Below are 23,789 nucleotides of genomic sequence, written 5' to 3'. Positions count from 1 at the left end.
GAATATATATTCATTATTCAGGACTACCTGTCAAACAATAAAATTTATGGCTCCAAAACTATCATCAATGGAACCATTCACAAAAATTATACATCGTAATATGCATCATATATGTGATAAACAATATTCAAATAATTTGTCAAATATGTATATGAACAAAATTAGTTCAATATTATTGCAACCATCACTACCAATGTATAATATCATATGTGGTTTGAAAATGAAGACTGTATTAAAACGAAGGTGTAGACATTGCATATTAATGTGGAGAAATGATAGGGCATACATAAAATGTAAGGAAAAACCAAGGCATAATCAAGTGGAAAGGAAGAAAAAGGAATATAAAACATGGATATTGACACATGCTTCACAAAGTAAAGTAAGGGAATGGTAGAATATTATATACAAAAGGTAGCATTTGAATTGTACTTTAAAATAAAATCATTTTAAGATAAAAATTCATATCTATTTAAATTATATTTCTCATGACAATAAATTTCTCATCGATATATAGATTTTTATGTGTTTTATATATGATACTGTACATTAATAATATGCAAGTATAATTTTATTTAATTGCCTATATAGTAAATATATTATATTATTTTGAAAATTGTACTTAGCATCTGTACACACTAGATGCTGAAAAAAATAATATTGTTACTTTTTATTCGTTTTTGTATTATATTATGTCCATTGGTTAAAAACCATATCTTACTATAAGGGGGACAGGTAAAAGTGCAGATATTACGTAATGTTGTATATGGATGATATTTATTATAATAGCTTGCAAAACCTCTAGGCATTGTGGGTACAAAGGGAAGAATAGTGGAATAACAAACCTGTTAACATATTACTTTATTATTGGAAAATATTCTATAATTATTAGTATATATTTTTAAAAAAACATACCGTATTAGAATTAGTAGGAAAGGTTGGTAAAATTAGTTGACAACCTGTTAATGGTTTACTTGAAGGTGAAGGTGCAGTTTGCATTTTTATTTGTATAAAATTTGTACTTAGATTACTTGCTAGTATAATATTAATAATATTATTATGGTATTAATAATATATATAAGTATTAATTTTATTAAATACCCTGTTTATAACAGGCTATTTTAATATTAGAATTTTTTTGATTAATTTTACGTATGATTTTAACAAGTATCCCAAAGCATACACAAAATAGAAAATTGATCGTCGTGTTTTACTATTGTCATTTGTTTTGAGTTTCATTTTTTATTTAAAATCTGAACTATACAGTCTATGCTGAATATCATTGTATGATAGATTACACATAAACAGATTACAATAAAAAAAAAAGTAGACACAAATTTTCGTTTTTGACAATATTTTATTATAATATGTATTTTATTTTGTATAATTACATTCATTTTAATTGAAATTAAAAATAAAAAGTTGTCAAAGAAGGTATTTTGGTAAGGGAAAAGTAAAGATTATCATATTTGAATTATTAACATTGATTTCATCCCATTTATCTAGTATTTTACTGTTCGCGATTTCTCTCCATTTGTCTGTATGTACAGAAGAGATTCCACCTGACCAAGCCTGGAAATGTTTTAACATTTTGTACAATTTTATCTTTTCATAATTAAAAAAAGGTGTAGAAAGAATATATCATTAGATAAGATTCTGATAGAAACCTTTTCACAATGTAGTGCCCATGCGTAAATCATTTTGTTTTCCATTTTTTTGCATACTTTCTGTAATTTTTTCAAAATCTTTATTGCGTTACTTTTCTGCGATTTTATCATCCAATAATACGCTTTCAGCAACATATATCTATAGTAATACCAAATATTTCACTTCAATATTATAATTCAGTCATTTAGAATTGAAGCTGTTAATAAATATTAAAGTATACCTGGGAATTACGATTTCAACAATTTTGCTCATTTTCTTTGTATCTTTAAATATGCTTTTAATCTCCATCATAGTAATAGCTGCATCAGCATTTCGACTATTTAGTTTATGCACTATGCAGATGATGCTTTAATAAATTCCCAAGAATTTTGCAATAAATGTTTTTAAACTTTGAAGTAAAAAGATATATACCATAAAGAATTAGTAGGCCTTCGAGCTTTTTTAAAGTAGTAATTGTTGCTGCAACTATATGTTCATCCATTATGTTAATGCTCTCCACGTTTCTACCGCTCCATACTTTCGCAGCTTCCCATTCTTCAGTTCTAATACACCTTAGAGACAAATGTTACCAATTTTTGTTTTGATGTTAATGATATATTTTTCAGTTTTCTATAAAAATTAAGACGAAAATTTATGAGTAGATACCATAGCCACATTGACGTGAAATATCGTCTTTCCGCTTCTGGATCCTGTAAACTGATCATTTGTTCGCCTTCCTGAAGAAAGTACTGTTCACAAGCTTGGAAAGGGAGAATCGTTAATCCAGTATCTAAATGGATGTCAGCGCAAAGTGCATAATACCAAGTACGTCCAGATTTGTCAAAATTATGATGAGATATAAACTCTATAATTATATAGAATATTTATGAATTTTATCAAAGGTATCAACAATTATAATTAGGTAGTTTATTACCTAATTCCCTTAATTGAGTAACTACTTCCGGATGTCGGCAAGAGATCATCAGCAAATGAATTAATCGTGGTAGTACCAAAAGCTTCAAGAATGTGGATCCGATCGCACTGGCCATCCTACTACAAATGAAACCGATTTGAATAGCTTTTGAGATCTGTCCCCTTATCCAGCGAGAAAAGAATATTCCTGTGTAAAGTTGGACGATCACATTCAGTTCTTGAGCTTCAAGTGTTTCTCTGCTTTCGTTGCAAATATTGATAGCTCTTTGTTCCAAATATGGAATTATATATCTGTAGAATAGTATAAAAGTTTCGTCATAATATCGAATGTTCGATCATAATCTGAAAATTCTCACCTGTCTTGATACATATGTGCTGTGATTAGCATGTTGGTGAACGATGTACAGAGAATGTATAAATCTTTGTTAGATTCCAAAGCTGCGTTCAAACCCCACATTGCTGCTAAGCGAGCGTGTTTCTTCATCCCTTTAAACTATATAAAACAGTATAAATGTGTTTTACGTTCACATAATTTCAATTCAGTCAATTACCCTGAAGAGTTCGAACATTTGCGCCAAGCATTCTGATAATTGTTTAGTATAATCCACATTGTCTCCTTCGAGATTGTTTAGCAGCTCTGTCTTCTCGGGACACATCAATTTTATTTTTAAGTTCATCAATTGCGTGAGCGAGTTCAGATCGATCATCATTTCTAGCTTTGGAAATCTGTACCCTAAATTTTTCAATGCCATTTCGAGAGATCCTTCGGCCTCGAAAATGGAACCGCTTTCAAGAAAACATTGTCCTTGAAGAGTCTGTATCTTCGCAGTGAGATAGGGTAAAAGAACTATTTCGTCTTCGTTCGATTCGAATAGCTTCAAGTATTAGATGTGTTGGATTACATAAATATTAAACTTTTAGAACAGAAATTTGTATACCTTCACTAGGACAGTTTCGCTTTCTGATAGAAGCTTTCGAGCTTGAGGTATATTACAATTCATCAAGCAAATTTCTGCAAATTCTAGAAGAGCAGTGAGCGTCTTTTCAATATTCCCTGAAATGTTATCTTTTAATCACGTTATGTTAAATCGTAATTACTAATTGGACGAGTTATGATTAAGAACAATACTTACCAATGCCACGACAATGGTCGAGTATTTGAGTATAGACTGTCATCAATATCAGTTCACACAGGCAGTTAGAAAAATCTACATCTGAAAACGTTACCGTCGGTTTCCTTTCCACACGTCGAAATAGGTTCAGGCAAGAAAGTAATACCTTTTTCTCTATTACTTAATGTTATTATTAGTGTTACTCGAGAAGAAATTATCGAAAGTTGATAGGGTTTTTCAAAACTTTTCAATTTACTTTTTTTGTCTTCCTTGTTAACAGCCTCATCGTTATAATCCAGTTCAAACATTTCATCGATGTCTGCCATTTTTTTCTTTCTATCTTCTTTGTTTGATGTTTTCCCCAATAATTTTGCGAATTGACCCTCTCCGCAAGAAACACAACGTCTTGTATAGTGTTGCAAATATTTCAATGCCTGGTTGTGCAATTCTATCTTCTGATTTTCCGTAAGCAATCTTCATGAATATTTTATTAATATTATGTGATTGTTTCTTAATATTAATAATTATCTTGTAATTAATTAAATTAGTACTGATAAGTGGTGTCACGAAACATTGACATCTTAAATCTCATCAAGCCGCAGGAAGCATATCTTGGCAAATCTACCAGTTCATCTAAGAAAATACATCTCTGCAGTAGTGAAGTCAAGTCATCAAGTCAATTTACATATATGTGTAACTTTATACATTTCCCTTAACTGCTTTCGTTCTTGATTGCAATTAATACCTGGAATAGTGAGACCAATACACTTGCAGAATACGTCCATCTCTGAATTAGGATTTCGCATATTTTTTATAAATACTATAGGGCCCGCATTTTTGGAGAAGTCCCCAATTGCACAGCCGAAGACTCGTATTTCAAAGAGTTTCGTAACAGCTAATAAGTCGTACAGTTCTAGATGGTCAAGTAAACATTATCATATCGTAAATAATAAACGTGTTTTACCAAGTCCGATTTCTCTTTTAGGAGTGATGGACATTAAACTTTCTAGCATATGTCTATTCACCGTTTCCCCGATCACTGAAGCACATTTCAAGAGAAGTTGATCAAGAGGTGTCAACGAATCGAAAAGCTTCAATATCATAGCTAACGTAACAAGATATTTCATGTTATTTATCAATATGATATTATTCTGGTGGATTAGTATTTCTTTTTACCATCCATCGTAATTTCAGGATCCACGTCTTCATACATGAAGTTCTCAGCAATGTTACAAATCGCGATTATGGTATCCTCATTGTCGATACTTAAATGTGGTTTCTTCAGAGTCATCATGTCTTCCTCCAATAACGATATCATGCTGTCCTGAAATAAAATATTGTTATCATTTCACGTAAAAGATTGGTAAGAACGTACTTTGAAGCTCGCTCTGTACATCTGCCATTTGTCTTTTCGATAATCAGGACTAGATTCGTCTCTTTCCATTACGCTTGAAATAAATCTGATTTTAAATTCCGCGGGATTAGTACTTATTCATAACATTTGCATAAGTATATGTTTTCGAGTAAACCTTTCCAACATAGATACAGGAGGTAACACATAGCCCTTTATATTTGCTTCCCTTTTCGTTATATTTACTATCTCTAAACCACCGACTTGGAGAAGACTCACTAAATAACTCTCGATCCAGCCAGGATTCCCGAAGCTTCTTTCTTGTATCAGTCTTTAGAAAAATTGAGACAAGATCAGTGACAGAGTTTTGTCAAATCTGCAAGTTTATTCAATTTACTTTTCCAATTCTGCAGGTAAACCATTTACATTAAGTATCTGACACGCTAAGCCAGCATGGTACCACTTGTCTATCCCAATCAATTCAATTACCTTTTAACGAACAATTCAAGTCTTCATTGTTATTCGATTCATATTCGAAAAAAGCAAATAAATAAGTACCTTCGCTCTGTGCAAAAAATTTAAATATAACGGAAAGTCTGTGTTCAATTTCCGACCAATAGTCAGTGCAAAGAATATTTTGTCTCTTTTTGTAAGGACATCGAAGATTTCCAAAGACTCCCGATCGACATATTCCGCATCATCGATGATCACCACCCACAATTCTTCGAAGCAGCCTTTCATTAATTTCAATAGGAACTTTCTTAAAAGCTTTCGTTTGTCCATATCAGTGAGAGCGTTATAACGATGAGTGATAGAGAAATGCACATTGAACGGTTGATTAAAAACACACAGGTAGTACGTGTGCTTCATTTTGCCCAGTCGTAAAAGCAGTTTGTCTTCGCGCTCTTTTCGCGTAGAAGTGCGGGTGAAACCAAGAGGCATTGAAAATAATAAATGTACCAAGTTGTACGGGGCCTACTCTAAGAGATAAATCACATTTCTTTGCCGCTTACATTTAAATTTCACTCTGTTTCATATTAAAGATATCTTATCGATGAAATGATTAATACTGATGATTATTGATTAAATTCTAAAATTTTATAGCAATTGAAAAGGTCAACCTTGTTATCCCCTGCTTGTAAAGAAATGTAATTATAGCGCGTTTCCACTGGTATGTTTTGCGTAAATTCATCTAATAACCTTGTCTTTCCTATTCGTGGGTCGCCTCTTTGTGGATACGATGGTTGAAAAATGTATATTATTCGATAGAATGTTTTAACTATAATGGCGAAATAATTAGGATAAGTACTTTATGATAAGTGTATTATATTTTGGTCGAGCGCCACGGTTTTTTTTACTCCTCTTGGAATATTCTAAGAGTCTCATTAGCATCCTTTTAAAAATTTTAAGTTCCTCGGTTCGACCAAGTAAAGGATACTTACTGAAAACTAAGTCTGATACAATGTACCTAATGAATTAGACATGAATTCAATAATCTTGTTCCCAAAATGTTAATATAAAATAAATGTTAATACCAGGAATAGAATTACTTTGGTTGTTCCTGAAATTCATATATCGGTCCGATATTGGTGATTCCTTTTAAGTATCTTGGTTCTTGTAAAATGAAGTGCCTCGCCTCTAAGTGAGAATTGAGGAAACTTTCTCGATCGCAGACCACCTAGCAATTCTTTGTTTTTCCTTTTCCTTCGGTGAATTAATATTTGGTTATACACTAACTCTCACCTTGTCTCTATACGCCACCATAAGCCTCGCAGCCTTGTTCACTGATATTCCAATCACGGTGTATTCTCTCCGTAAAATGTGCCCTACGACTCCACAGTATGTCATTCCCGTTGTTACGCCTACCGTTACAGATTTCACATTTTCTATCGCTATGAGATTCGATCGTAACTCCGACGCGCATCTTAAACCGATTTGCGATTCTAGTTCATGTTTGTCGCCTCGTAAACCGAACACACAAAGGAACATTAAGTCCTTGTCGAAGAGGGACGTCTTGTTCACGCATCCGTGCATCCCATCGACGATCCTTCAGTCGAAAAGTCGTAGGAAGATTGATCGATAAAATAGATCACAGCCCGACGAGAAGGAAATAGGCTTACTTGCACACTAGTTTATAAGCAAAGTTCACTAAGGCAATTAATTGTTTTTTGCCTACGTTGGAAGTGATTACATTGATAAAGAGAATCACCACCTGTCTCATTTCGGTCAGATATTCCAATGGTTCGTCCATTTCGGTAGACCGAATGACTGGTCTCAGCATGTAGCTTCGTAAAGCTCCTTTCAAACAAGCTTCTGCTGCCTTTATAACTTTAGGCCGTACTAAAAACATTATATTTTTAAGCACCGAACTTTTTTTAGAAATATGACAGTCTGTTCTGCTTACAGCTGTAATCGACTTGCTTAAATTTTCCACTCTCGTAAGTCGTACCAGTTATATTCATCATCACCATCTTAGTCTCAGGATCTATTCTGGGAATTATCGTCGAATCATAAAAATCCGGCTCATATTCGTTGTCTTCGTCTATGTAAAGTATGAAAGATATATTTTTTTCATTTCATAAAGCTTTTACGAAAGACTTGGACGACAAAGATATATTTGAATTTTAACACTACCATCTGTACTGGTGATTAATTCGTCAACTTTAGCTTGATACCACATGCTCGTGCAAGATATAATAAGTGTGTGTATACCATCTGGAAGCGTTTCATGGACATATTCGTTTGGATTAACCCACTGCCAGCTACTAGGAGCCACTAGGATATCGCCTCCTCTAATAAAATTAATATAAAAATTATAAATCACTAACGTAAGTTTTCTCTGATTACCGGCAAAGGCCTTCGGCGAATTTCACATCCCACACTGGTGTACCGGTGATAATATAGTGTGACATGGATTCGGGATCTCCGATAGATGTGAAGTATGTCTTTCCAGAAGCAATAGCTAATTTTACTATAAAAAATATTAGAAACCTGTTGTAAATTGCGAATGCTCGAATGTTCAATAATAATAATAATAAGAGATATCTTCTTCTCGTTGAACAAACCCTTAAGAGTCACTCCAACTTCAGTATCATAGGATCCAAAATGTTTCTGAATGATGCAAGCAGTTTGCATCGCTGCTATGGCCAAGTCTCGCATCATCATTCCTTCATGGAGCTTCCACATCACGATAAACGCATCTCCAGAAAATTTTAATACGTCACCATTGTGGGAAAGTATTTCTTGTACCATAGCACCGATGTAACTGTTCAAGGTTTCTGTCAGTTTCGAAGGTCCGCCTTTTCCGGTTTTAGTGTATTTCTCAGCGAGGTCTGTAAAACCTTTATCAGGAATATCTTTATGTTATTAATTGTTTGATCATAAATTCAAATTTTATATTTACATGTTTTTGTAATTTTTTTTTTACTTTGGAATGAAATCGTCTTCGTGTTATACCTGATATGTCACCAAGCATTAAAGTGGTGTAGTACATTCTGGTATTATAATCGTCATAGTGATCCAGAATTTCATCCGGACACATCGAAGCGAATATCTTCGTGTGATGCTCGAGTCTTAATTGCTCTGATTTTAACTCATTCTCCTCGGAATGGTCCACGAATTTCCTTTTTAGCGTGAACACTTGGATATATGTTAATTACTTTTAGGCTTTATTAAAATAATTATTTAATAATATTAAATTCTAATTACATTAACTTACCATCTATGTTTATTTTTTTACGAATTTCTCTTCGCGCAATTCTAGCAGGATTGTACACAATTTGGTTATTCATATTTTATCCCTAACAAAATGTATTCTGATTTAATTTATTATTTATAGGTTTGATTTATTAGAAGAAATAACGTTACCCTAAGCGATCTTCTTTTATTGGGCAACTTCAGTACAGTCACAAATTTATATTATATTCTCCGTCACTACTTTGATTCTTTAAATTTATGTCCTCATTTATCAAAGTGGCTGCTATATCGTAATAGACTCGCCTATTACAAGGTTTAAGAGATATAATGCTACTTTGTGTTCTTTCATAAGTGTATTTATTCAATTCAATGCCAGGTCTATAATCAAAGTCTCGGAGTAGGGGGTCAGCGTTTAACAATGAATACACTTCCCGTGACAATAGACAATATGTGTTTATTTAATAGTCTCGCTATATAGATACTTAATATGACTTGTCGTTCTAACAGATCGCTGCCTACAACGTGACGGCCGAATTTTATTGTGCCTGGCCCTACTAGTTCCTTATTGTGCTTGAATCTATGATGGGTCGACGTCATCTTTGGTTTACTTAATTACATCTTTCTCTCTTTCTTTCTTTCTCTCTATTTTTCTTTCTTTCCCTTTCTCTCTTTCTTTTTCTCTCTCTTTCTCTCTCTCTTTCTCTCTCTCTTTCTCTCTCTCTCTCTCTCTCTCTTTCGTTCATTCCTCACACCGTCGGCTGCCAACTGACAAATTGGATTATACTCGCTATTTCTTTAAGACGTCGCGACACACGAAATCGAGTTTCACGAATGTAGGAATTCCTTTTTGCGTGGATCTCTAAGAAATTAATTACTTCTTCCCTATTGATCTGTTTCTTTTTCTCCGTGTTTCTTTTTTTTCATGCTGTTTTCACGCAACACATATTAATGTCTGTAACATGATCGATGAACACATTAGTCTTACGTTGTGTGTATGACGTAGTTATCTCTTTGAAAATGTAGATTTATCATTTTTACAAGTGATACGTACACGTAAAACGAAATAGCAATATCATTACATGTATATAGTTTTGTAAACGATTACCATTAATCAGCAACTACACTGCTTACTCGTGAAAGATAAAGAAAGGAAATTATATGTACAGATTTCTTCGCAATCGATATGTCGACTTCGATGCCGTTCATCTATTGAGATACCAAAAGGACAATGTTACAAAATTTCGCCAACTGCAAATGTGTGTTGTGTGTGTAGTTACCGGTTAATCGGTATTTTCCCTAAATAATACAGGAATTATTGGGAAATGAACGCTGCAACAACCGCAAAAAGTTTTCTTAGTCGATTTTTCCCATGATGTATTATGTTTGCGTTTCGTTTTTATACGTGACACTGCTTGAAACGTTAGTCAAGGGACCTCGATCTAATCGAGTGTCGCGATATTATCTCATCTTGAATGCGTTACATCGATTAAACGCGCATGCGATTAATTGTACATCGACGGCGGATACATTAAAAAAAATGTCTTTTTTTTTTGTTCTTTACGTTTCCCTAGTACAGCGACGAATCCATGTAAATTCATGCGCTGTTTGCCCGTTACTTCATTCTTTTCTAATATTCTTTTCTTTCTTTTTTTTTTTTTATTGGAAAAATCCTCTTCGTCTGCGATGGAGACTCGGGAGATTCAACGAAAACAACGTATACGTGCCCACCCGCGGTAACACATATGTTTGTATATATTAATAGTCATATTTATATACGGTGCTTCGATCTTTGATATAATGTATACGCCGGTTCGCATAGGCAAGTATACGCGAGTCCTTTGAAACCAGCTTGCGAAAAGCTATACCGAAAAATGTCTTCAGTTTTTCATATCCTTCAGGAAAACCTTCGAATTCTCATTCTTAATAGATATACTAATTGTAAATTGTTTGAACTTTGGTTAGATGGTTCGTGTAAAAGCGTTTTGAGGCATGAAGGTATAGAATTTCCTTGCCTATGCTTTATCATTTTTTGGTCGCTTTACGTTATTCAGTGCCTTTATAGTGTTTTAGAATGTGCAAAAAACGATGTCTCGCACGCAGAACGAAGGCTAACGGGCCATGACACCTTTTTGAAGCGGTGTAACGAAGAAATTCAGACAGACGGGAACGCGCGCAAGAGATTTTTCATTCCACATTTTACACTGTTTTTTTTTTCTTTTTTCTTGCTTTTTACGACAAACGTGACTCGTTATATAATGGCACACAGCATGGCAGTTGCAACAATGTACTTCAATAAACGGTTTACTTTTTTTCTTCTTTTTTTTTTTAAATAACTTATATTAGCTTACTCGATAAACTTATTCTAGCCTCGTCGTTTTTCCTTATCCCAGGGCGATCCGTGTCGATCGAGGACTCCTATCACGTGCTCGAGAGAAACAAACGCAGAAAGAAATGGCACTACGAAAGGATCCCTCGATCCCTGTCGATCATCGGTTCGCTCGGTTAATTAAGCGTCGTATAGACTAGGCTTAACACGACTCGTCTCGTTCTCACCGGTGTTTCTCGCTCGTTTCACTCGTCTCTCACGTGTTTATTTCACACTCACGCATTATTATCGTTCTCTTAGGTATGTACACACGGTCGAAAATCGTATTGCGTGCTTTAATTAATGATCGAACTCGAACGTTAATCGGCGTTCGATACTCGATTCCCTTCACCGTTTCGCTGCATCACCGTAGTTTTCTTTTTACTTCATTTTCGTTTCCCCTTTCCCTCTCATTTTACTTCTCGCATCCTCTCTGTCGCTGATATCAGCTGTTTTTCGCTTAACGATTAAACACGTAGAAATTGGAGAATAAAAAAAGGGGGCGGGAGGAGCGACGCCGTCGCAGCGTTGTTTCCCGTGAGATTCGCGGCCTGCATTTATTTTTCTGATAATTATTTTGCCAATTGCGCAGCCCACTGGCAAGGAAATCGATCGAAATTTTTTTATCGGTTAAATTTTTAATAGATATATGGCCGCGATTCCAACGCGAGTCGATTACGCCGCAACGACTTTCCTTACGCAATATTCACATAAAAACGTTTTTTCATCGTAGATATTAAACAGTCGAGTCGAAAAATAATATCGAGACGGCCTCGTTCACGTGCTCACACGATACTCGCTCTCCTCGCGTTGCATTTTCGCTCGTGTTCCACGGAACAGTCTCAGCTTAGGATCACTCGAGTGCGGCACGAACGATTCAAGCTGCAGGGCTGATAGGTAGCCCTGCTCGCTCAGATTCTTGTCCTATAGCAATTCCTCGCTGGGCAATCTGTCGATCCGTTACTTGGTTTCAAGAAACCCTTAAATTTCTATTTCCTACTTTTAGAAACATAGATTTTAATGTAGTTAATTATGAGTTCTAAAGATTCGTATCGCCTAACGAGCTATCAAGTTGTATGATTTCGAAGTTTGGCCATCTTTCATTCAAGTAGAGTATACGTTTCTAAGAATAATCTAAAAGGAATTATTAAATTTGTCCTAGCGTTTCCAAATAAAGGGTTAGTTTCATCTTGTTACTGATTCCTCTTTCAAGTTTGAAGATGGGAGAAAGTAACGAAACTCGCTCTTCCTAGTATTCGTATTTGAAGCCGCATTTCGTTATACGTCGTTTTTAAAGAGATTTTAATAGCGTTAATCGTATTATTAGCGAGAATCCCGACGCACTGGTCGAGAAATTCTGCTCGTCACATTCGTCAGTCGTTCTTTTTATATCTTTCGTTAAATACTCAATGTATCTCGGAGGATAGACTATTTTTAAATAGAACGTTGTAATATCGAAGCTTTTCGCCGCATTCACCTGTTCATTTATTCGTTAAACAGTCTTAAAATTCAAGATAATTAATCAATTATTAAAGCGGGATTACATCCTACGGTTACAACCTTTTTTCAAATCTCTAATAAAGACGATACGATGATAAATGTCAAAGTGATTGTTTTATTACTGATTGAAGTGATTAGTTTAATATTTCGGACAATAAAGAGTGCCAGTAAGAAGATCTTTAAGATTCGAAAACTTGCTCTCAGGCCATCTCAATTCTCGAGCGATCGAAAGAAAGACTTCTTTTATTTGTTTGCTCACCAATACACACACATACAGACACGCATACACACACACATGCATACAAAACGCAGTCATTCCACGTTAACAATTGTGTCAATTAACGATAATATTAATTTTTTTTCTGCTTAGCTATATATATATATTATTATTATTATTATATATATATATATAATATGTATAATGTAACACGATGATATAGGCTTGATATGACGGTGGCACACGTTTACTAACCTTTATTCCTTTTCTTCTCTCTTTTCCTGTCCTTCTCTCGACTCGATAATTCGGAGAACATAGATCAGAACCGAAGAACGAAAACCCTCTGAAATAATCTCGAGCTATCTTTATGTAAGAGCTTCGAATAAGAATATTTCGCGCTTAGAAAATTAGGATTCACAGAAACGAAGTAGATCAGGTAAGAAGTAAGTGTCTTTGATTATCATTATTGGTTGGCTTGGTCAGTTTCGTCGTCGTTCGATTGTCTGGATTAAATTTTCCTTAGAATGTCTTAACAAATTTTACCAGAGAGTCTTCGCCCTCGCTTATTTTTTAAAGAAATTTTAACGTTTACCTTTCATCATGTTCGTTGAATTGTTCCATTTCGATCGAATATACTTTAAAGAATTAAAAAACTACGATTCTGCCAGCGTCTAATGTGTAAGAGCGCCGGTGATTTTAACGGACGCATAGGAAACGAATTAAGAGACTGCGTGCTCTATACGCTGGTCTTACGCTATTTAATAACGCTCGAGCCGAGAGGGAAAGTAGGATATTCCTCCGACTGGATGCAAGTCGGTGACCAAAATTCCAACGCCGTTTTTCCGATTGCATAGGGCAGAGAAGCCGTTCGATGAGGTATTGCTGCGCGTTTAATTCTCGCTTATAATGTCGTTCTCGACGATTGTCTGCCCTGTTTACGATCCGATGCCCATCGATTCCAACGTGATCTAGCTTCTAGGTCAGTAGAATTCGCGCGAGTGTTAAGTCTTTCGAAAGGATGGTTCGTTTTGTTTGAAAGGTTCGCGTCAGAGATCGAACGGGAAAAAGGTGTGTCGTGTATTAGCAACGAGAAAGAGCGTTTTATCGACGAATCAAAGAGAGCATCTTTTTAAAGTATTAACGATAAAATTTTACACTTTCAACATGTCACTTAACTCTTCGTACGGCAGACACGACGATATATGTATACTTCATTTATATATAATATGTATACGCGGCGAGCGGACACTGGACGAAAAATGCGCCGTTCGTATTTTTAATCATTCATGAAATTTTCTTTCCCTTCGAAGCTCGAAACGACGAACTTCATCCATGTGATAGCTCGCAGATTTTTCGTTCAATTCGCAACACGATGGCCTGGGATGTTCGACTCGAAGAAAGAATCGCACGTTCGCAGCGAAACGTTTCACTTATCGTCCGTCTCTATCGGCTTGGTTAACGCATTAACGCTTTTTCTAGCGAAGATTTTACACGGTTTCGTTGGACGTGCTCTTGCTTCCTTTGCTGGTCGCGTGTCCCTTCGTTCCCGCGCGAAATCGCGGCCCGGTATACAATAATCATGCATCTGGCGTTAGCATTCGTAGGTTAGACTGTGTTAAATGCTCGACAAATTCGTTTAACGAGATATAACTATGTGTACACATAATACAGGTAACTCTAGACTAGCTGTATGCTTGGGAATGGGTACAGAACCAGCGGGGACCACAAGTGGGCGCGCTATTTTTTTTTTTTTTTTGTCATCATGAGCAGGGCTATCGGAGAAACATCGACACACGACTATGTACAAACGACTTGTTTCTAGTTTCTCTGTCCTTTTTAGTGCCTCGGGTTTTATCCTCCTTTCTTAGCTCTCCTGTTCAGTGCTGTATCAAATAAGTCGCTGAAAATTCTTACTCGCTGCATGCCGAGAAAAAATACTCTCTCGAGAACGGATCCTGCGAAATTGTGACGATCGCGACGATTATCATAACGCGTTACGAACACACGGACGACGTACGCTCGCGTCCAACAATTTCGGTCCATTGTTTTCTCGTCGAACGTAGTTTATGATAATCATCGGGGATCATCGAGTTGACTACCTGAATTCACGAAGGGCTTAGTGCCTCGACTTCGTTCCGGAAACAGTGACTTTAACCGGTGTCTCTTCGACACGCGTCCCTTCTTCAAAAAAAGGGCACGCCTCTGATCTCCTTCCTTCGTCTAGACAATCGTTGTAGCCCTACATGTGTCCTGGATGCGTTTTTCGACGACGCACGAAGAAAACGCTCGATGATTTCGTACCAATTGTATATTTGCTTTGGTTTCGTGGATGCGATCGAGCATTATTTTTGGAACTAGTAGTACAGAATAATAAATGGTAATAGTGGTTCATTTTAACAATTTTTCGATAGAAGATAGAGTCTGAAGTGAAATCGACGCGTTTCATTCGATCAACACACCGTTAGGCTTTCTATTTGAAGCTCGATTAGATATCGGTGCAACTTGCTTTCATATAGACTATTTTCAGAGAAAAATTTATTTTTAAAGAAGCGATATTCATTTTTATTCGATGCTCCTTCTAATTGGTTTGAGAAGAAAAGAAAAGAAAATTAAATAATTAAGCCATAACGTTAGCTTAAACTGATGAACTTTCAAGAGTTGCAACAATATCTAAATGATGTAGAAGACGAAACAGCGTAAAGAAGAATAAGTATAAACTGGAGGGATCCAGATTTTTGTAAAACAAATCGTAAACATACTTCACACGAAATTGCTATAAATGCTCTAAATCTCATCTATAGATATACGTATCTACTCGTGACTATTTACACGTGTAAAGATCTCATAACAATATTCAATAAATATCGTTCTATCGGTCGATGAACGAAGGCTTTCCAACAATTTCCATAAATATTTGCACGACTGTCAACATAAAATAGACGAATAAATGGGGCTGAGAAACTATATGGAAGTCGTTCATGCGTTAACAGTTCTCTAAACGCATTACCATAATCGTAGCTCGGTTAACATACCAATGACGCATTTATAATAGTATTCTACAACTGTATACATACGTTCGTAGAGTAATTCACGATTAATATGTACATTACACCCTCTGTAACGATGCCATAAATTATCTATCACACGATACACACGTAGTCCAGTCGATGAAAGTTTTGATTCTACGAACCTAGAAGAAAATCTCTCGTTTAACTCGTGCTTGATTTTTCACGATCAATATTTTCTACAGGTTGTCTACAGCGTTGAAGATTCGGAACGATAGATCTACGAATCCTCCGATGGGAGAGAAAAGTGCGTTTTTTTCGTGCGTCCGAATTTTCTTTTACTTCATTCTTCCTCTGTTTCTTTTTCCGTTTTTTAATCTTTGCATCGCAAGATCATCGAGCATGCACGAAACGTTCGTTTATTGTCATCTTGAAAGCTAATCAGCGCCACGACTCGAATTTCCCTTTCAGTCGCCCTCGTGTATTCCATTAAACCTCGAAACAATATCGGCCCATTCGCATACGTCATTGCTTCAATGGAAGTTCGCAGGTTATCGCTCGTACTGCGTATTTTATTTTCGTTCTTAACTATATCTTCGATCTAACTATATCTTCTGTTCCGTTCTTTTTTATTTTCTTTTGTTTTTTACTCGTTCGTTACTATCTTTTTATTTTCGGTTTCCTTCAACTAGAGTTCTAGCGCTCGTTATACAACGACGATCTTTGGACACCGTGACATAAAATCCAAAAAAATAGAAAGGAGTGAAACTGTTCGTATGCTCGTTTTCTCTTTCGATCGATTACTCTTTTCTGCGGCAGTGGGAAAATATTAATGACAGAAGGGGATACGATGCTCGCAGAGTTGATCGACAAGTAACTTCCTATGGTTTTAAATTCGTTCCTCCTAATTATTAACGGACAAGTATACGTCAAGTTTTTTAAATCAATATCGAAAGGCTGATTCTATTTTCCTTTACTCTCTGTCTTTTCTCTTTGATATTCAAATTATAGTCACCTGTCCAAAGGATGAAATACGATCTGCTACCCTTACGTCGTGTTCACCTTCTCTAATATCATTTTATGTCTATATAGAGCAAAAATGATAAAAATCTACGTTCGAACGAAACTCGACGTCGTAATTATAAAAAATTAATGTTAACCAATAAACAAACGTATATTATTCGTATCAGAAACAGAGCATCCACGGATGATTCTGGGACATGCAATCAACTCATCTACTGGAAAACTACCTAAATACTATCGTAACAAGTGTAGCCGATCTTCCATTGACGCCCTGTTTCGTTTTATCGTTTAATGAGCAAACTCCTCTGAAAAAATCCGTTGAGCTTCGTAAAACATAACTTCTGCACTTTGACGCATCGCTCGCTACATCGAAACGATACAAATTACGAACACGCGCGTTCTTTTTAGTGACGCTTCCGATCGATCGAACATATTATTCCGTTGATCGATCTTGCCTTATATTCTGGAAAATCCAGGCAAAAGTGTAGCCACGTATAATTTAATTTGATAAAACTGATCGTGAGCTACCAGTGCCCCATTGAACGATCCTCCATGGCCGATTCCTTGGAATTGTAGCAAGGGCAACGTGGACGATGGTACTGTGGATGAAAGTGATGGATGACGATAATGATGATTATGATGATCGTGATGATAATAAATGATGAATGATGAACGACACGGGGATGCTGTCTGTTGTATTGTCGCTGTCGATGTCGATGAGGTATCTTGGTTGCCTGTTTGCCGATTTTTTGCTTTTTCTCTAAGGCTCTAGAAATGCTCTAGATGGCTTCTACGGTTGCGTGTGTGTGTGCACGTGACAACATCGAAGAAACGAAGAAGATCGATAGCGTTTCCGCTTTCTACATTCGTTACGATTGTACGTGGCCTGGTCTACTTATCTGCTATCCTGTTGGTGGCTCTTGCCCGCCAGCTCTCGTTTGCTTCTCGATTCCAATTCCTTCGATGTCTTCTTTCTGCGGGGAAATAACGCGACAACTTCGTGGAGAATCCTTCTACAGTGTTCTTGGGTTAACGTTTCGGTAATTCTAACTACGGTAATTTAGGCTCTCTTGTTTTCACTTCTATCGGCTACTATGACGATGAACTTGTGCTATCGTGTTTATCAAACTATGTGAAGTAACTAATAATAAAAAGAAACTCACGAATCAGCACAACTGTCGCCGTTCGTCGTAGCCGGTCTTGGGGAATTTGAATCACTGCGACGATCGTTCGATGTTTTTTCTTCGTCGTCGTCGGATGTTTCCAAAATCTTCGTGAGTAGTTGTAGCGTTCCCTCTGAACAAAATGGACTGGATTCCACCGATAATTCGATGCTTTCTTCATCCTATAACACAAATTTTCATCCCTCCTTGAAAATACACCTTTTTCATTCCAATCAGTCATCAAGAACTAGAAAGTACCTCTTTCTTCAACTTCTCCAATAATCTTTTCTTATCTGCTTTCAGTTGATCCGCTTGCTCGGATTGAGCAACAGTTTTTAGCCCTGAAAGTTCTAGCAGAGCCAAGTGTGCGTCTTTCTCGGAGACTGCGGCTTTCAGAGCTTCTCGTCTGTCGACAAAATAATTTTATAAAGACCGTTAATAAGAACACGTCGCTTTTCGAAATTGCTTACTTCATTTGACGAAGGTCTTCGAGTTGCATGGTTCTCTCTTCGGTAAAACTTCTAAGTTTCTTCTCGTATTTGTGCAGTTTCGAAAGAAGGGGTTGACAAGTAATGCACTTTAACGCTGAAGCGGATTGCATCGAGGCAATTCTTTGTTCCAGCTTAGCTATCTGGAAGAGAAAAACAACAAATTACGATCATGATTTATTTTTACAAAACGCTTTACTCAAATGCCTTAGTCTTCTTTACCCTTTGAAGAGCTTCCTTCTTCATTTTCTCCTCGTTTTGTAATTTTCTTTCGCTGTCGCTTGTAATGACAACGCTTTCGCGAAGAGCTTCGCTGAGCTCCTCGATCCTGTTCCTTTTCTCCGTCAATTCTTTCGAAAATTGTCGTTCCTTGTCTTCCTTCTCCTTGATCACATTTACCAGTTCCTCAATTTGCTCCAAATCGATCCTTTCGCTGAAGGCTCTTTCGAGGGAGTCTACTTCATCCTCCAATTGTTGAATCCTCTCATCCCTCACTCTGATTTCTTCCTTTAGAACCCCGATATCGTCATACTCACTTAGTTCTTTTTTCAGAGTAGCTACCTGTTTTTCGAGTTTCGTTATTTCTTCCTTATCTTCGACGATCTGCTGTTCGCATTCCTGAACCTTGTTATCCTTCTCAAATATGGCAAGCTCCATCTTCCTCATCTTTTGTTCCGTTTCAAGCACCTCCGCGCATTGGATCACTTGAGCGCAAGAAGGATCGTCTGCTTTCATAGTCGCCCCTTCCTCTTCATGGTCCTCTTGTGTTTCTTTTCCTGCAAATTGGAACTCGGTTAATAATTGACTGCGATTATTAAACCAGGATTGAGAACGTTTAGAAAAGACAAAGAACGAAGGATCAGGATTAATATTAGGATTTTGAAACAATCTTACCTCGATGGTTTTCTTCGACTTTCAACAGTTCCTTTTCCAAATACCCAACTCGACTTTGCAACTGATCGATTCTGCACTCACGATCTTGTAACTTTCTTTTCAACACATCCACATTGTGCTTCCTCACGTACTCTTCTAACTGCGTGACCATCTCTTCCAATTCGATAACTCTTTCCTGATTGATTCTAGATTCTCTATTCTCGCCGTTCTTTTGAATCCACCTCTCCAATTCCTGAATTCGTCTATTCCCAGCGGTCACTTGACAACGAAGATCATGCAGCTCTTTTACATCGGGATTCTGCTTCAGAAAGTCCTCGAACTCAGCCACAGTGTCCTCCAGTTCCTCTATTCTTCTCGATTTCCTCTCGATTATAACCTCTAGATCTCGTACGCTTTCGGTATCTGCGTGTTCCCTGAGGAAATTCTCCAGGGACTCCATTTCTTGCTCCAACTCAACGATTCGTCGGTTCTTCGTTTCAATTTCTAATTTCCAGGTCTCGTCGTTATCTTGTACTTTAGGTTCGTTGTCTTTGCATTTTTTTGATTCCACCCTCGTCGAACACTTGAGGGTTTTTATTTCGTCTTCCAGTTGCGATATGCGTTCGTTCTTCACCTCCATCTCCTTCCTCCAGGACTCCTTCTCTTCCGTTAGTTCATCCGTCAATTTCAAGCTTTGGGTGCATTCGTTGTCACTGTTCTTCACGCTTTTACAGACTGCCAGTTGATCCTTCAGTTCGGCAATTTTTTGGTTCTTCAGTTCCAACTCCTTCTTCCAGCTCTCGTTATCCTCCAAACTAAAGTTCTTAGCGTCCTTCATCTTCTTCGAACAAGCAAATTGCTCCTTTAGCAATTTCTCCAGGGAGGATGCCTTCAGTTCTAGTTCCGATATTCGCCGGTCTTTCGTTTCCAGCTCGATTTTCTTAGATTCCTCGCGTTCCCTGGCGTTTTGGAGAGCGGTTCCAGAGGTTTCTGGCTGTTGTGTGCGTGCATCGGTGCGCGTGGACGTTGCGACAGGCGTTGTGGTGCGTGTGCGAAGGCAACGGGTGTAAACGTAAAGAAAAATTGAACGAAAAGGGTAGGTGAACGGTCGTAGGGGAGTTGGGGAAAAACACGGTGATTTTTGACCCGTGTATATCGAAATGTTTCGTACTGCACGACGTAAGGGTGCGTCTCCGAATGGCTGCGAACGTGCCATTTGACTTCCTCTCTCTCTCTCATTCTCTCTAGTGATCTCTCTCGTTCTTTTTCTCCCCTCTTGGTTTTTTCTTATTTTTTCCTTTTTTTCTATCTCGTCGCTTTCGTCGAAGCCATCGTCTCTCATGGCATGACGATGTGGAAAGTCAGCCTCTGAAAGATCTCTCCTCTGTTTCTTTTAATTCCTCTGCTCGCCGTTCTCTGCCTCGGCCTTACACCATTCACATGCTTTCTTTTTATGTATATATTTATATTTATATATCTACATACGTATATCTCTGTCGTGTACGTGTATATACACATGTACAGTACATGCGTTTGTCCATTCTCCAGCGTGATATGTATATACATATATTCATGTTACATATATATGTACATACACGATCGCATCGTTAATAATTAATTAACATTAATCGCTCGCTCTCTCATCACCTTTACATTAATATTTATATTTATATATATATATCTATATTTATTATTATTATCGTCAATATCTTCCCGCTATCAATTATTAAATATGTTAACAATGGTCGCAGCGTTACGTAAAATAATTATATATCTTGACAAGTGTGTTTGTCAATGGCGAATCAGTACGATCTCCTTTCGTTCGATTAGTTTCGTATAATAAGTTCGTGTACTTGTAAAGTTCGCTTAATATGCAAATTGTACTAAAAAGAACGGAGAAGGCGTCCCCAACGAAAATCGACCTTAGAACAAGCTTTTTAGGAATCCGGTGGGACCCGCCTGTATTTTTTATATATTTTTGTCAGTTTTATTTTGTGCCGTGATTTCCGTGTTCGGTTTCGAGAGATTTTTTTTTTGTTTTTTTTTCAATTCGTCATTCGGAAACGCAAGTTCGTTTCGCACGAAAACAGATCGAAATGTAGGGACACGGGCCACAATATGTAAACAATAATGGACGATCAAATACAGAGAAAAAACAACCAGGACGATCAAGCAAGCAAACACACAGATCGTAACGTGTACGTGCCGTGTCCAGGGTCAGCGTGAAAATTTAAAAAGGACAACTGATTAGTCACAATCGCATCGATATTAATTTTTAAATGCGGTTGGAACAGCGCAAAGAAACTGCGTTAGTAGAAAATCTATAGAGATCATTCTTTGCGCGGTTAAAAGTAATTTCTAATAATTCAAAACTAATTAAGTAAGATTAATATCGTTCTCTAGTTAAAATATACGATTTTTTTTAATATAAGAAATGGAAAAAGATAAATTTGCTTACTGACCTCTTGTTGCTGTGCAGTTGCGGCTTGTTTCAACTTGGCTTGTGCGGCTTTGAGTGCACTGCGAACAAAATTGTATCGTTAGTGACATACTGTACGAGCATTTGAATTTTTATGCCTGATACTGACTCTTGAAGTTCTCTGATTTGTCTCTCCTTGGCATTCTGCTCTTCCTGAGTCATCTGTATCAGGTGCAGTAACCTTTCCGTCTCGGCTGAGCTTCTGGTCGACTCTTCTTTCGCCTTTTCCAGCTCCTTCTCGGAATTTTCGAGAGCCTTCTGCATTTCCGCCAACCTCTTGTCCGGCGACCCACCGCTCTATACAAAGAAGAAAGTGACTTGAAAAAATTATCAAGCGATATCGATCTTCTTTTTTGGAATCTATTTATCGCGCGAGAATAAGACCGGATGTAATTTCAATAAACAACTGATCTATCAAGTTACTCTTTGTAACTGCTGCTCCAACTGATCCATCTTCGCTTTCCGTTTCTTTAGGTCCTGGTCGAGACCTTGGAGCGTCCTCTCCTTCTCCTCTATCGTTCTAGCTTTCTGATCTACGGACTTCGCTCGTTCTTCCATCTGCTTTCTCTGTTCTTCCACTTGGCGTCTCTGCTCCTCCAATTGTCTTCTCTCTTGAGTAGTATCGATACCAGCCTTCGCGGCGCCAGCTTGGAGTTTCTTGTTCGCCTCGTGCAAGTCCACCTGCGTAGAAACAAACGTTGTAAACTTTCGTTTTTCCGCGTTTACGAGACGCTACAGCTAGGCAAATGAAAGCCGTTTCGCTCATAGCCGCGACCATTACGTCTAAACGTGCACTCTGATTTTTTCTATACTTTTCAGATGCGTTTTTCTTTTGGTATCAACGTGTAAATTGATTTAATTTCGAATACGGTCATCATGGTCACGGCTTTTGTAAATGAGAGATGCATGGAAACGCAATTAAAAAACAAGTCAGACGCGCAGATGAGAAGAAATTCGCAATTCCTCGTATATCTAGTGACGTTCATAGCGAAGTATAATATGTACAGAATACTTATAAAAAACATATGCGTCGAGATAAAAAATGTCTCGAGGTGAACGTACGTACAAAACGTGCGGAACGCATTCTGTGTGCATTGCTCGTGATTCATTCTCCAGCCTGTACAAAATAATCGTGAATCGCAGACACAAGGCTTGATTCTCGTGGTCATTCGTCGCATCTTACAAAAACGAAGTAACCATTTTCTATCTCTGGCATCTCGAATACAGTGGCATGCTCCCAAAACGAAACAAAAATTAAGGAAACGAAAAAGTGATACTCGTAATAAGGTTGCTCATCGTTGCGATGTCGAACGCGCAACAAAATTACAGCAGTAACAATAACCAGCCAAATGAATCGGCGAATGAGAGGATCGTTGTGATATTAACTGCAAGTTCCTGATCATTTAGAAAGAAGGAACAATTCGCTTTTTTCGTATCGCTTCGATCATCTCGTCGCTGATGCTGGTGATAACAATAACAAACATAACGATAAAAATCGGCATAACGGAAAAGAAAGAGCAATGGGCGCGTATGGCTGTGCTTGAGAGTAATCGCAAATGGTTTTGGGGGAAACGATTTCGTGGAGAAACGAGGGGTTCATAGAGGTAGGTTAAAAAAATTCGAGGAGAATGATAATGATGAAGGCGATGTTGCGCTTCGCTGTGAAGTGTGACGGACGCCCCGAGATATACATGTACGCAACATAAGATGAGAAAGATTGTGCGGGTGCATCGTGGTTTGGTTTTTTTCCGATTTCGTTTGTATACGTATATATATATCTTATATATATGTATATATATATACACGATATCGTTCGATCGTTATCGTTCTGTTACATATGCATAATATTTGATATATGATTTGACTTTTTTTTTGTTTGTTATTTGCGGCGTGTATATGAGCTGTGGGCGAGTTTCTGCTTCGTCGACGACGAAGGCAGA

General features: G+C 37.2%; 2 protein-coding genes across 8 annotated transcripts in view; both read right to left on the bottom strand.

Moving 5' to 3' along the window:
* Nucleotides 1-1,188: 1,188 nt before the first annotated feature.
* Nucleotides 1,189-9,060, bottom strand: LOC138183251 (adenylate cyclase type 10). Its single transcript, XM_069119924.1, is given in 29 exon segments — nucleotides 1,189-1,569; nucleotides 1,665-1,803; nucleotides 1,886-1,997; nucleotides 2,077-2,216; nucleotides 2,311-2,509; nucleotides 2,579-2,868; nucleotides 2,934-3,070; nucleotides 3,129-3,452; nucleotides 3,516-3,631; nucleotides 3,711-3,869; nucleotides 3,946-4,163; nucleotides 4,241-4,322; nucleotides 4,435-4,584; nucleotides 4,654-4,794; nucleotides 4,866-5,013; nucleotides 5,065-5,371; nucleotides 5,438-5,529; nucleotides 5,599-6,015; nucleotides 6,346-6,508; nucleotides 6,591-6,718; nucleotides 6,784-7,087; nucleotides 7,161-7,380; nucleotides 7,445-7,582; nucleotides 7,675-7,832; nucleotides 7,888-8,011; nucleotides 8,106-8,381; nucleotides 8,497-8,679; nucleotides 8,759-8,840; nucleotides 8,908-9,060. Coding segments are annotated over 28 exon segments (5,085 nt in total). The 5' UTR covers nucleotides 8,832-8,840; nucleotides 8,908-9,060; the 3' UTR covers nucleotides 1,189-1,422.
* Nucleotides 9,061-9,427: 367 nt separating this feature from the next.
* LOC138183433 (ELKS/RAB6-interacting/CAST family member bruchpilot) overlaps nucleotides 9,428-23,789 on the bottom strand; it is a 68,432-nt gene continuing 54,070 nt past the window's right edge. For all 7 annotated transcript variants that reach the window (XM_069120320.1, XM_069120321.1, XM_069120322.1 and 4 more), the window contains 9 exons: nucleotides 22,273-22,530; nucleotides 21,959-22,146; nucleotides 21,833-21,890; nucleotides 19,392-20,364; nucleotides 18,720-19,273; nucleotides 18,480-18,640; nucleotides 18,268-18,415; nucleotides 18,010-18,191; nucleotides 9,428-17,820 (listed from right to left, as the gene is read on the bottom strand). In XM_069120320.1, the coding sequence (XP_068976421.1) occupies nucleotides 17,742-17,820; nucleotides 18,010-18,191; nucleotides 18,268-18,415; nucleotides 18,480-18,640; nucleotides 18,720-19,273; nucleotides 19,392-20,364; nucleotides 21,833-21,890; nucleotides 21,959-22,146; nucleotides 22,273-22,530 (2,601 nt within the window). In that variant the 3' untranslated portion in view covers nucleotides 9,428-17,741. The remainder of the gene's footprint in view (nucleotides 17,821-18,009; nucleotides 18,192-18,267; nucleotides 18,416-18,479; nucleotides 18,641-18,719; nucleotides 19,274-19,391; nucleotides 20,365-21,832; nucleotides 21,891-21,958; nucleotides 22,147-22,272; nucleotides 22,531-23,789) is intronic.

Source organism: Bombus flavifrons, chromosome 9 (genome assembly GCF_040668555.2).
Source record: "Bombus flavifrons isolate JBK064 chromosome 9, iyBomFlav1_principal, whole genome shotgun sequence".
NCBI lineage: Eukaryota > Metazoa > Arthropoda > Insecta > Hymenoptera > Apidae > Bombus > Bombus flavifrons.
Note: the sequence above shows the minus strand (reverse complement) of the source record. Positions and strands in the feature narration are given on the sequence as shown.